Here is a 14786-nt window from a genome sequence, read left to right as displayed (position 1 = left end):
TAAAAACTAGAATTATAAATGCTACAGCCACTCAATCTTAATGAGTACTTTATTACTTGAAAATAAAATGATTGTGAACCTCAATAATATTTTATGAATAAGCTTTAACTACTTTAAATAAATTAAAAGCTAAGAAGAAAATGCCTTAATCTCTATTATAAATTAATGTACATTTTGGACTATATATATATATATTGGACTTAAACTACTTTCTAACCTAATCCAACTTGAACAAATTTTTTTATTAGATAGGTTATTAGATTCTTTTTTTTTATTTTTTAAAAAACTATTATTATGTGGCCATTAAACATGTGATGCTTTTTTTTTTTTTTTAATTATTGCAATTAAGATGTAAAAATGGATATTTTGACCTATTGGGTAATTATTTGGTTTTTTTTATTTCGGTCAATAGGCTGTATCTAATTTTCCTACATCCATTTCCTATATAGTAAAAAAAAAAAAATTAATTGATTTTTAAAAATTAAGATTTTACCACATGATAGATTTTTATTTGATGATGCTTGAGATACACAATAAACAGTTGCAACTCATATTGCACTCAAGTTTTTTTATTTTGTTTTTTGTTTTTGAAAAATAAGTCCATTATTTTCTAATTTTCTTACTTTTATTTATCAAGTTCAATAGTTGAATTCATAATCGAATTTGAAAACAAAATTTTGAGAACTATTTTGTTTAGTTTTTAAAACTTGACTTAGTATTTGAAAACATCGGTAGAAAGTATATAATAAAGCAATAATTTAGAGGTAGAATGAGTAATACTAAAAATTAAAAGACTAAATAGTAATCAAATAGGAATTGAACACGTGAGTTCCTAAGAAATAGGACACGCTAATGTCTTGATCAATTGAATTTTATCTAATATTAGATTGATTAATTACGAAGATAAAATTTGATAATATTTTTATAAACGTAAAATTTGTACGTTGTACAACCATGAAGGTGCGAATATTCATAAAAACGAAGGTTCGGACAATATTTTTTTTTTTTCATACATTACAATAATTTCTTTGAAAAAATATTTGTTCATATTGAAAATAGAGACTCCATGCCATGAATTATATATTCCATGATATTTAAAATCAATATAACGCCAATCTGAATTGAAATATAAGAAAAATCTATTTTAAGTGAATATTTAAGATAATTGTAATTGAAGTTTGATTATGACTTGGATTGAAGTTGGATACGTTTTTATTTGATGGAACAGAAGTGGGACTAAATTCTTTATATTTGATATTGACAAATAAAATCATCGAATATGACTTTTATAATTTCAACCAATGAATAAAAAAAATGACAACTTTTGTAAATAATTACTATTTTTAAGAAAGAATAATTATTAGCTTTTTCTCTCTTTTAAACAAAATTATTAATTTTTTCCTTGCGTTGCTGCCTTTTAAATATGTATTAGTATTACTCAAAAAAAAAAAAAAAAAAAAACCCCATATTTAAGATAAGTAAAAAGAAAATAATATATATTGGCAAATTCTATGACACGTTAATTTTTTTTAATAATAAATTTTCATAAATAATTTAGATGTTTGTGTTAAATGAACACTTCTGCTTTTATGCTACAAATAATTTACAAAACTTTAGTTTAAAATATTTTAATTGTTATGTTATATTTTTCACTTGTAACAATTTAGCATTGCATAATCTTACCATTATTTTTTAAAGTATATGAATTAAATTATTATATACTAAAATATAATAACTAATGTGTTCCAAATTTGAAAATATATAACATTAAATTGTTACAAATTATGGTTATAGGTCAAGAATGTTTTTTAATTAAAAAAAAAAAGGTGTAGTTTGAGTCTTGTTTAGTTTTGGTTGTACTTTAAATTGCACAATCTTAGTCAATATATTTTCAATAAATTTATAGCTAATCAATCCAATTAAGGTCATATTTACACGGAAGGAGAAATAATAAATGAATGTTAATATGAAAAACGGGTCTCAATAGATTACTTTTGTTGTTGTTTAATTCGTGTTCCACATTTATAGTGACAGTGGGGCTCAACGTCCAATATGTAATAAAAAACACAAATCGATTAGTGTGCGGAGGGCGATCAATCAATGTGTGTTTCAAAATTACATATTGTTACAGTTTATCGACAGTGTACTGTTACAGCATGAAAAGTACAAATCGATCACATTTACTATTACTGTTACTGTTACTGCTTATGGTCAAACGATAATGATAATAATAAATGTGACAGATTCATAATTATAAGTAAACGTGATAAAAATACATTTATATTTACGATTCAGACCCACTATGATTGATGTATCAATGGAATTCCATTACAATCACATCACATTCCAACGGGGTAAATGTGACATAATTTATTGTTAGTTTTTCAATATGTATGAGCAACTAATTTATAAATTTGTGCTGTGAATGTATATTTACATAGCGGTTTTACTTGCATGAGAATTGTTAGTCACTAAGCTAATTTTGATAAAAATCAATTTTGAAAGACTAAATTTAACATCTATTAAAAATACATAAACATTCATTGACAGAAATAAAGTAAATAGACAAATTATATTTGAACCAAAATCAATATATTAATCAAATTAATATTTTAATATACTTAAAAATTAAATTTAAAAAAACATAAAGGAATGGTTACTAATCGTTACATTTACCTTTCTTTTTCAACCATGACTTCTCAAAAAATCAAGAAACATCCTTAAAACTTCCAAAATTTACCAAGTTGATAAAATCAAATTGAATCCCAAGTCCTCTTTTTTCTTCAAAAAAAAATATTTCATAAATGTTAAGTGCAGGCCACGCGCGGGTACAAAAAGTAGGAGCGCGTGGGGGAACATGGGTAGTCCGTGACTGGCTACCGTCTGAACATGTTCCAACCTTCGTATTCAGCCGTACATAAAAATTGGCGGAACAAAAGATAAATCCTTCCCGACGTGCGACCAACTCCACATATCACCGGACACATGTCAGCTTATTATTAGATAACAATACTTATCGCTTTTTAACCAATCGGAAAGTTGACGCGTGTCCAAGTTCGATGAACTTGGCTGTATCTGATTTAAAATCCTTTTTCATATAGTTGAATCCGTACGGCACAAATGTAGGGCCCGCACATGGTTTTCAGCGTGGTGTCCAATCCACACATGTGCCATTCTAATCGAAGGAATCGCACGTGCGGTTTTAAATTTATCAATTTATTACTGTTTTAGAGAGAGAGAATTTTGTGGTGAAATGGGCTACCCACTATAAATATAAGTGTTTGATGTTAAGTCCCACATGTAATAGTAAAATTAGTACAATATTTCAAATTTCAAATTTATTATTACGTATTTCTTTGGTAATTAAAATTAAAATTGAAATCTGGCTCCCCAAGTTTATTTTGTCATAATTCTTCACAATATTTAAACATTTATTTTCTGGCTATTGTTTACTATTTTGATCCCAAAAATTCCAATATTTGCATAGAAGACAAAACTTTGAACTATGTTATATATCAACTGCACCAATGATTACAACCATTTAAGTTATTGTTAATGATTGGTATAAGTTGCAAAGCCTTAAAGACTTTTTGTTAATAATTTATATTAGGGGTTCAAAAAATTCAACAACTCTTGACCATCCAGACTATCCAAACCAAACTATAAATATTGGATTTGATTAATTTTGTTCTTAGGTTGGATTGAATTTGTTCTATTTTTGTTGGTTTGGGTTGGATTCAAGGTTGATTAAAATAAAAATTCGGATTAATTCAATCCAACCTGAATTATATATATATCTTTGTTTAAAATTTGACCACTTTAAGTTATGAAGTTATGAATTTTTAATATTCTTCTATTAAATTGTTATGATGTTTGTATTTGTTTAAAATTTATAATAAATATCATGGATATTTAATTTTAACATTTGAATTTTATAAGATTTTAGTTATTAGCATGAGTTGTAAATAGAATAAATTATAATCCGACAACACAACTCAATCCAACCCGAATTTTAAGAGTTGGGTTAGAAACTTTTTGGGTTGTCAACCCAATCAATCCAAATTTTGGAGTTGTTCAAAAAAAATATCATCAACTCAATCAAATTCATGTACACCCATAATTTAGAAAATATATATATATGCTACGATTTGATATTGTATCTTTATCATTTTGATGTGATTTGATTAGAAATGAGACCTTTTTGTAGGTTCCCTAGGAAGATGATTCTCCATCTCAATCTAGATTTTGAACAATTTCTTTAAAGACTAATTTTTTCATAAAATTTTATACAGATATTTAATATTCTTATTTGTTTAACTGAATTTTACTTCTTTTTTTTTTTTTAAATATTATTATCCAAAAATTTTAAAACCCATCATAATTGTTGGATTTTTATGTTTGGAGAAAAAAAATTAGTAAAAATATAACATAAGTAATTAATAAATTAATATCAATCATTGATTACTATTAATTTTAATTAATTATTACATATAAAATATTATTTATACTTAATAAGTTTCAATTAATACCTTTACAATTTATATTTATATCATCTTAACTATTTAATATAAATTATTGTTATGATTTATCAATATTCTAATTAATTGATATTACTTTAATTACTTATAGCAATTAATTTAAATAATGTAATTATGTTTAATATAAAAATATTAATTTATATTTAATTTAGTTGATTAAGCAATTAATTAATATAACAATAAATTAAATAATGCTAAATTCAATCGATGATCACATAAAGTCTCACATTTAATTAAGTAATTACTTAATTTTAGTTCCTATATACAAAATGAATAAATCAAACACATATATTTAACTTTCCAATATTAATTATCCTGCATATCCAAACACAAACATTAATTATTCTAGACATTAAAAACTTAGACATTCAAATCCCAGATATTTAATATCTATATCCATGAAATAATATCTGCGATCCAAATGGGCCCATTGATGAATTTTAATGTTTAGTATACCTAAGAACCAACTAGGAAAGAAAAAATACGTAAAAGATAAATTAAAAATTTAAGGAGAGTTTAACCCGCCGACTTCATAAGTTGGTGTTAAATAACTCAACTCCACCAATTTCAACAATGTTTACTACTGAAATGTACACATTTATCAAGGAAGTTTATCTTCCTCTCTCTTCCTCTCTCTAATGTTTTTTAACTATAGACTAAACAACTATGCATACCAAACACAAACTTCCTAATTTCAGACTTTAAAACTCAATTCAACGCCCCAAACACCCTCTTATAGAATACAAGAGATAAAACTGAAACGTGACATGAAGATTAAAAACTAACCCAATCCAAAATGATATAGTTGGCTTGCACAAATTCGAAGTATAAATATAAGTAATCAAATGATAAAGCCAACATGAAATAATTGATTTCATCTCATTGGAAGGTGAAAGGAATTTTGCAAAATAGCATCTTGTCTAATGGACAACTTGCTTGGACTGGTGTCTGTTAAATAATCAAATCAAATCAAATATAAGAAACAGACGTATTCACACTTTCATGTACACTGGGATGGAATTGAATGCACATCATTTTCTATATCACTGCTACCCAACAGTAAAGGATGATAGCAGATTCATTCTCCAAACTTTAGGAACCCACCACAAACAAAAAAGAAACACATTATTCACATAGCTCATTTCTTTTTCTATATCTTATATGCATCTTTACACTTCTATTGTTTCCCTTTTCATCTACCTCTCTTTCTATCTTTTCCTTCTCTTTTCCCCTACTCTTGGAATGGCAAACATTATTAACTATATGAAAACAGAAACATAACACCAAACTGAATCAATGGACTTACTGGTGCTGTTGCAACCATTCTTGAATTACAGAACGAAGAGCACGGTTAGGGACGAGGTTTTGGTGATCAAGCCTTAGGTTCGTCATCGGTGAAGTGTCGTGTCCACTGTCTAACCATCCTCTCAAAGCCTCTGCCTCGTAAGTAAACCCGTCGGCTGCTACGTGAGGATCCTCCATGACTTCCTGAGTATTTGCCAATATAGGGAGTGAAATATCAATCCATTAGAGGTGCAGACACTACAGATGCATTTTCAATTCTATCCTGAACTGTAACAGTATCGTACATAGACGATGTATTTTCCATTGAATTAACCGAGTTGAGATAAAAGTTTCTTTTTAGCTTTAGATACCATTTTCAATTCTATCCTGAACTGTAACAATTTCATCATTTAATGTTCAGACAATAATTAGCCTCTAGAAAGTACCAAGAACAGTGAATGATGATGTTAGGTCACTCTAAATTAACTAGTATAGTGATTGAGTGATGTTAGGGCTAAAATTGAGATTCTAAAAATTTAGATACCAAAATAGAAAATTTCTTGAATTTTAAGAACTAAACTGAAAAATTGCATAGAAGTAAGAAGTACTGGGACCAACGGTATATTTAAACCAAGGTCCCATGAAAGAACTGTATTAAGAAACAGCCTGAGTAATGGGGAGGACTAAAAAATCAACTCAAGATGGTTTTCAGTTAGCTAAGAGGATTCAAAAGTGAAGAATATGCAAAAGAGGGGCAATAATAGTGTAAGAGACGTACATGAGTCTTTCACGAAAACGCTATCAAAGCAAGAATAATGAGCCAATAAAGAGAGGGCTATGCATTTAACTAACCTGAAAAATAGGACATATGAAATAAGGAGGAGGTTGCACTTGCTGGTCTCCAAAGCTTAGGCATACTGATTGTGAACCTCCACAAGAAGCCCTCATTGGCTCAAGTACTCTCCACACATCAGATACAAGGTCTGGCCTGTACATACTATTTGTATTGCAACACCTCAATGCCAACTGGGCCAACTGTTCAGCCTGCACGAATGGCCAGTCCCCTGCTCGTGGATCCAAAACATCTTTCAATTTTCGTTTCTTTATGTTTATGATGAACTGGACATCTTCTTTCAATCTCAAGTATGATTGTCCAGTTAACAAACTTAACAATATCATGCCAAATGAAAAAACATCTAATTCTGTTGTGAGAGGGAATTCATGATTGCCTTTCGCATCATATCCGGCAGATAAATCCTCATTGTAACTTGACTTTTCATCATGAGGCAAAAAATGACAAGTTCCAAATCCGGCAAGTTTAGGAACGTAATTTGCATCTAATAGTACATTTGAAGGCTTCATGTCACCATGAATGATCTTGCAAACTTTATTCGAATGAATAAATATAAGAGCCGAGCATAACTCTGTAGCGATACGTATCCGAGTTTTCCATGATAATGGAGAGGAATTGTCCTTGCAAGCTAGCCTATCTTCTAAATTTCCATTAGGAAAATAGTCATAGACAAGAATACAAGCCTCCGGACAGACTCCAATGAGTGTGGCAATATTGGGATGTCTCAGCTTACTCAATACATCAACCTAACATATAAAACAAAATATATCAAGGAAATGTTTGAAATTGACTTGACATGGGGTTCTAAACTTCTATCCTTATTTGGGACCTAATCGTATTGTAAAATCACCATTATCTTTTGAGCCAATGAGTGATTTAACATAGTATCATAATAAGAGGTTATGTGTTCAAACTCTTGTAACATCATTTTCTTCCACATTGATTGGTTTCCACTTATTGAGCCTTCTACAAATTTTCATTTTTCATGGGTCAGAGTGTGAAAGTATTGTTATAATTAAAATTACCATAGTCCATCAACTTAACCTTTTGGATTGATTAGTAGTTTAACACATATAAAATGAGAAAATATAGTTATCTAACTAAACAATATACAAACTTTTAATTATATTTGGAAACTAATTATATCAATAATGAAAGAATTTTCTCGGTTTCACACACACATATATGCATATATATAAAAACATTGAGGAAGAGCACCTACTTAACCGAGAAACGAGTGTTTATAACATAACATACACCAAACACAGAGAACATAATAAAGCTTGGTTAATACTCCTTACTTTTAGTTGATTACTAACATTAAATTATTGTTTAGTCTTGATAAATTTTACCTGCTAACTTGCAGAATCGCAGTCTTTCTTTCTTTCTTATTGGTGTAAATGTCAATTTCCTTCTATCGATTATAGTCTTTATCCGTTATTTCTATTTGCAGATCTTTATTGTAATACACCGACAGGTAATTGGGCGTCTATTAACCCTCTTAAATTTCATTAAGCAATGGAATTTGTTTCCCTTCTAAAAATAATAAATAAATAAAAATCTAAGTACTAGTGTACTATTTATACAGTTAATATTTTAGCATTCTTGTAATAATTTATAATTATATTTTCTTGATAGTTTAAATATTTAGTATTAATGTTTTAATTAATTTATACTTATTTATTATTTCATACTAATTATACATACTTATATAGTATTTAGAATTTCTTTTAATTAATATTGTAATATAAAATTTAGTTATTTATTTTCAATTTGTATTAATTAATTAATCAATCGATGTAGTTCTTTGTTAAACTATACTGATTTGAATTAATGACTTATATTAAATAGTTCAACAGAATTAAATTATTGTTTTTATATTTACTTAATTAATTGAATAAACGAAATTTCCATGAGCAAAGACTTGATATTCAATATCTCAAACATTTAAATTCTACACACACCCACCAAAAAAAAAAAAAAGAGAAAAAAGAAAAGAAAAGAAAAAGATTCATGCCCACCAAAAAAAATAACTGCAATCCACAAGGACAGTACAACCAAGAAATAGAACTCTGTAAAGAAGAGATAAATGATCCTAGTAGAATTTTTGGAACTTTAAAGTTGATTCGTCAAGCTGCAAAAGTACATGAAATAAATAGTTTAACTCATCAGAAAGATTAGAAGGGATCCAGGCCATTCGTACCTCACGTTGAAACTCGTCTTCTGGATTCTGCAAGTTATGAGAACAGAGCATTTTAATGGAAACCTCAGTGTTATACAGCAGACCTTTATACATGCTTCCATTTGTACCCTCTACAATCTTAAGGGAGGGATCGAATTTCCGAGTCGCTTCTGCAATTTCTGAGAATGAGAACTCATGAGCACTATGTTGAATTCTGGCCTCTACTTGTCTCGTCCTTATGTCATTCAATTCTTTGAGTGCTTCATCTCGTTGCTTCAGCAACTCATCTCGATCATTTTTGTAATTATGCAGCAGTTCTATGGCTGAGAGAATCTTCTGCTCTAACTCCTTCACCATCTCATCAGATTCTGCAATTTGGTTTTCTAATTTTAATCCCTTGTTTCGAGCAATTTGGAGCTCCTTCGTCATTTCATTTACTTGGTTCTTCACATCGTCAAGTTCTTCTCTTTCTTTTGACCGTGCTTCTTCAGTTTCCTTCCTTCCTCTGAACTCTTCAGCATACAAGGCTTCAGCAACTTTAGCCTGAATATTTAACGAATACCATATGAGATCATAGATGTTTCAGATTTACTTGCTGACTACAACTAGATGCAATAAGAACACCCTAATCAAAGACTTGTAATATAAAAAATACTACACGTCCCAACAACACACTCGATTGATCATAATAAATGAATAAGATCAGACTACAACAATTGACATCAGAGTTACCCTGCGAATAGCATGGCCAAGTTCTATTTCAGCTTTTGCTCGCTTCAATGCCTCTCTAAAGGCTTCTCGCCTGGCATTTGCTGCATCGGTTATCGCCTTTTCAAGTTGAATATAAAGACTATCATCAGCACTTCCATCTTGCTGGAATCCCTGAAAAATAGAAAGGCCAAAATAAAAACTACGTGTTCCCTGTGCACTTATTCATTTTCTGGCCTAGAAAAAGTCCACGGTTCAAAGCTAAAACTTTGAATGCGAAGCATAAAGTAATGTCTTTGACTGATATTCAGGAGCATACCAACAAATGTGGAGGAGATGAGTTGGGAGCAAAATTAGTCAACTGACGAGGAGAATCTAATCCTAGTTCAAACTCATCTTCCTCAGTCCTTGAAGATGCAACATCCATACACCCACTGGATGGACTTGTTGAATATGAATGCTCAAAAGCGCTCCAAGTCCCACTAGTATTCAAAATGGCATCTGAAATTGTAAGCCTTTCCATGCCAATTGATGGACTGTCTATTATTCTCCCATTAAATTGGCCAGACTGCACTGGTCTCCAACTTGCCCCGTTGATGTTCTGTGACTGAGGTGATGGCAGTGAGATATCTGCATGAGGTTCTTGTGGACAAGCTTCCCTATTTATATGTAGTATTTACATTAGATGTCATACAACAAAGTTGCAATCTTAAAACAACAAACAAGTATGCAGTCTATAAGAGTTCTATAAGTCTCCTGCTGATCATTAGCCATATTGCCATACGAATTGACCGAAGTTTAAGAACCACATGAATTGACCAGACGTTCAAGAATTGATCAGTAGTTAGGACATTGGTTCTCAACAACATGCCTATATTAAACCATTTAGGATTGATGACATAGTCGATACATAGATCTTTTCCTATCAATGGATTTAAAGTATGAAAACAGATAAAGAGTGAGAGCAACAGACCTAATGCGAATTAGCTGCCCGTTGCAAACAAATTGAATTTGACAGAAAGCTGGTGCATTCAGGTGAACATACATAGCTTTCCTCGACCTGATTTTTGTCATTTTTCTGTGACATCAGAGAAGATAAACCATCATTGCCTAGATATAATATATTCTCCTCGATTTAGTTAACTATCTGGCATCACCTTACTTCCACAATTGAACCATCACAAAGACTGATAACCTCACAATGATTGAGCTATTAGGAACTTGTAATATTGTTGAACGGTATATCCTGCTTAAAAGGCAACTAAATAGCTATCATCTCCCTCTTATTCACTTAACAATGGACTAATGACTACTATGCCAAAACAAAAATAACTACAAACTAATTGAAGTGTTATGTTTACCCAAACCAAATTTTTTCTATTCTCTTAATTTCCTTCAACTAATATTATTTAGATTTCATCCCCTCCTAATTTTTCTACTTCTTTATTTTAAACCATCATTTCTTCCGACAGAGTCTTCAGCCGTGGACCATATACAGAGCAGAGTGCATGATATGTGCAAATGAAGTAACTAATAATCATAGGAAAAAAAGATACCCTTTACTTTAAGAGATGAAAGCAGATATACGTGGAAGAAGAATAGAACACAAGTAGCTAGAGTGTACCTTGAGTGATACTTGTCCGCTGCTGCACCCATAATAAGCCTTCTAATTCCATGAAGGGAGACAAGCTCCACAATTCCCTTCTTAATTTTGTCAGATTCAAAATAAAGTTTCTCTGCCCGAGCCTGAAGCAAGAAATTAATGAATAGGAGAACAAATGGGACAAATCCCAAATGCAATTTGAAATCACTCCTTATGTTTAACCCGGTTTACTTGTTGAAATCATCAAAAAGCCGAAAACTGATTCATGCATGATCACATCTCACATTATGTATTTATGATGTTTAACTATTTTCTTAACCCAGGATCCTAAAACCCAATTTAGTTCAATGAACAATGAAAGAATATTGAAAGAGATAGAACAATGGATGTGTACCCCAGCCTGGTGACAGAGGAGAAGGAATCCATCAAGAATCTTATTTGCATCCTGCCTCTCAAGTTCGCGATATGCATTTACTTTCTCTTCTTTCATAGAACTTGCCAAAAATTTTGTTCCCACTTGATGCATGGAAGAGAGAGTTCAGAATAACTAATCAGGTGTTTCCATAGTCAAGCTACTAACAGTAAGTCAACTCTAGCTATTATCTCAAACAATTCTAAGAAATACTCCAATTCATGCGAGTGTTCGATTTCATTCATTCCAAAAACATTTTGGAACGAACTTTATTTTAGTTAACTCAACCACTGGATTAACTCTTCTTCTTGATATGGAGAGCAAAAAATAAATGCAGAAAGTTAAACATAGAAAAGATCCTAATCTGAAATCTTATTACATTACTATTAATCTTAAGAATTTCTATTATTTCTATCATTAAATTAGGATTTTCTTCCTCATATTAACCTATAAAAAAATTTCTATTTTACAAACAACTTTCAGAGCATCCAATCAACGGTGTCCACTCAGTAAAAGTCAAATATCTTTGTTAGTATGAAAAAAGGTATCAACAGCAAAAAGTAATAACTCTATCAACCAAAAGCAATGAAAATCATCAGACAATTGAGCAAAATTAAGTGAACATATTGAAATTTGTCCGCGAGCTTACAGATTGGAATCAACTTTGCTGGCTCATGAACATGAAGGATACAAATCTTCCTCCCACCTGATTGCTTTATAGCATAGACCAAATTCAATTTACACGCCTTTATATCATTTCCCACAGCCACATAAACCACATCTTCTTCACTGCTACCAGCCATAATTCCTGTAGGATCAGTAAACCTATCTCGAACTCAAAACAAGAAAAAGAAAAACCCCTCTCAATTTCTTTCAATTTCTGAATAAACACACACAATCAGCCATTGCATAGAACGTTTCCACATTCCTCAGTTCACTTCAATATTTCACCCACATGCCCTTTTTTCTGACCACACTTCATGTTTTCTGAATCAAGTGCTAAATACAACGAAACCCAAATCGGATTCTCTCGGAGAAACCAGAATCTCGAAGCTATCAAGAGAATTAAAACGAAAGTGAATGAATGAAGGAAATGGTCAGTGGTGAGAGATTGATATTGTTTGGTGTAATTCAGACTGCAGAGCTTCTGTAGCGATGGATTTGAGGGAATGTTAGAGGTGAGGAACTGAATATAAAATGGGATGAAGAATAAAACTACTTTCATGCGAGACTTTACTCGGTCCACATCTCTTTCTCTCGCCATTGCAATTGCTTGAGGAAGAAGAAGAAGAAGTCAGCTGTGTTAATATTTAAAATTTGAAGAATATCGTCTTACAATTTATAATGACGTACAAGAACACGGATATCTTCCAATTCACATTTACATTCTCTCTACAAATATTAATGCTTATTTTACTTTTAAAATATATAATATGCTTTTAAGACTTTCAATTTTGTCAAATAAATTCTTCAGACTTTTAATTTTGTATTTTAGGATCCTTTAAATTATAAATATGATTTTATGAATATAGATATTAAGTGACTAAAATTAAAATGTCCGTGATTTACAGGATAATTAATGTCGAGAAATTAAATGAATGTGTATGATTTACTAATTTTATATATAGAAACTCAAAAAGTGAGAGAACAAGTAATGTAGTCATAATTAAATTAACTATTTAATATATTGTTATATTGATTAATTATTTAATTACCTTAAAATATCAACAAATAATTTTTTTAATTAAAAATTATTTAAATTATTTAATTTTATTAATTAAAATAATATAAATTAATAAAATATTAATAATTAATAATAAAATTTTATACTCAATAATTATGATAAAATGAAATATCAATAATAAATGTAATAGTTGAACTTATTCAACCTAAATAATATATATTTTTTAGGTATAAAAATCCACAAGTATGGAGGGTATTTAAAAATCCATGTCAGATGGATTTTAAAGTTTCATGAATAATAATATCATAGGTTTAAAAAGTAAATTAAAAAATGAAATCGCACGAAATAAATAAGGATATTAAATGTAAATTTCATGATAATGTGAAACAAACATGACCTTATAGATTTATTCAATATTCTTTAAAAGTATGGATACAAGTGAAAGTTTAAAATTCTTTTAGACATAAAATTTAAATTTATAAATCAATCAATTTTAAAATATTCGTTTAAGTATGAGTTTATAAGACCTAGAATTGAAAATTAAGTAACCTATTAGACAATTTCAAAATTATGATTAAATAAATAAAAATCAATTTGTACTTTAACTTTGGAACTTGTAACATTTAAAATTTCAAACTAATAATTTTATTAATCATCTTTAAACTTTCATAAGTAAATCAATTTAAATACTCCCTTAAGATTTCATCTTAAAAATATCAATATATAATTTTTATATATGTGTAGACTTATTTAAATGCATGAATTAATATAATGTAAAAGAAAAATGTTGGATTAATGGTTTTTCATCTTTTCATACTTCTCTCCTTTTCTCTACTTATTTAAAAAGAATCACATAATACTAGTGAAATTTATAAATTACCGACAAAGGATATAAATAGATTAATTTATGAAAAATTATAGTTAAATTAATACAATTATTAGTTTATTCAACTCTAAAGTTCATAAATATAAATTTATATTTTCTCATTGTTTTAGTCATGCATCATTGAAGTTAATTTATAAAGGTAATCGATATCAAACAAAATGAATTGAATTTATAAAGGTAATCAATATCAAACAAAATGAATTGAAGGAAGACTGAAAATTCAAAAATAAAATAAAAGTTCGACGAATTGACCTAAGTTTAATAATTAGGTCTACTCTTCGTTCCTAATTGCTAACATATATTATAGTTGAGTTATGTCTGATTTGACAATATTCAAGTCTACTCAAATTATTTTAGTATAATTCTTTTTAATATAGAGATAAAAAATAAAAGAAATTGAAAAATTATGAAATAAGTAGATCTAAAAGATCGTTCATCATTTAGGTGGGTGGTTTTGAATCCAAATTTTTAAATCCTTTGGAGCTTTGTCATGATGGGTAAATTCATGAGCAACTCAATAGCATTCCGTTAGCAAGATTATTAAAATAATTTAAAAGTATACTAAAAAATAAAAATAGGTAATCATGAACATTAGTATATGATTATCAAATGATTCAAGAAAAAAAAAAAAAGAAT

At 29.3% G+C, this 14786-nt stretch overlaps 1 protein-coding gene across 2 annotated transcripts; it reads right to left on the bottom strand.

Moving 5' to 3' along the window:
- Positions 1 to 5184: 5184 nt before the first annotated feature.
- Positions 5185 to 12860, bottom strand: LOC120092925 (U-box domain-containing protein 33-like). 2 transcript variants are annotated; one of them, XM_039051167.1, is made up of 9 exons: positions 12230 to 12860; positions 11563 to 11684; positions 11190 to 11311; positions 10539 to 10643; positions 9885 to 10224; positions 9590 to 9739; positions 8879 to 9400; positions 6675 to 7421; positions 5185 to 6026 (listed from the first exon to the last, which is right to left on the bottom strand). In XM_039051167.1, exons 1-9 carry the CDS (start codon positions 12381 to 12383, stop codon positions 5841 to 5843), a joined length of 2448 nt encoding a protein of 815 aa, XP_038907095.1. In that variant the 5' UTR covers positions 12384 to 12860; the 3' UTR covers positions 5185 to 5840. The 2 variants fall into 2 exon arrangements, with proteins under 2 accessions (XP_038907095.1, XP_038907096.1); XM_039051168.1 differs by lacking the exon at positions 11563 to 11684 and having other exon boundaries at positions 12230 to 12366.
- Positions 12861 to 14786: the final 1926 nt, after the last annotated feature.

Source organism: Benincasa hispida, chromosome 12, assembly GCF_009727055.1.
Source record: "Benincasa hispida cultivar B227 chromosome 12, ASM972705v1, whole genome shotgun sequence".
NCBI classification, from domain to species: Eukaryota; Viridiplantae; Streptophyta; class Magnoliopsida; order Cucurbitales; family Cucurbitaceae; genus Benincasa; species Benincasa hispida.
This window is presented reverse-complemented; position numbering and strand designations above follow the sequence as displayed.

Bases quoted from the DNA above. Each gene is read 5' to 3' on its own strand.
- LOC120092925 (XM_039051167.1), bottom strand. From the start codon at position 12,383: ATGGCTGGTAGCAGTGAAGAAGATGTGGTTTATGTGGCTGTGGGAAAT. The intron at 10,644-11,189 runs GTACACTCTAGC...CTGATGTCACAG, and splicing joins GCGGACAAGTATCACTCAAG to AAAAATGACAAAAATCAGGT. The intron at 7,422-8,878 runs GTACGAATGGCC...TTTATATGTTAG, and splicing joins AAGACGAGTTTCAACGTGAG to GTTGATGTATTGAGTAAGCT.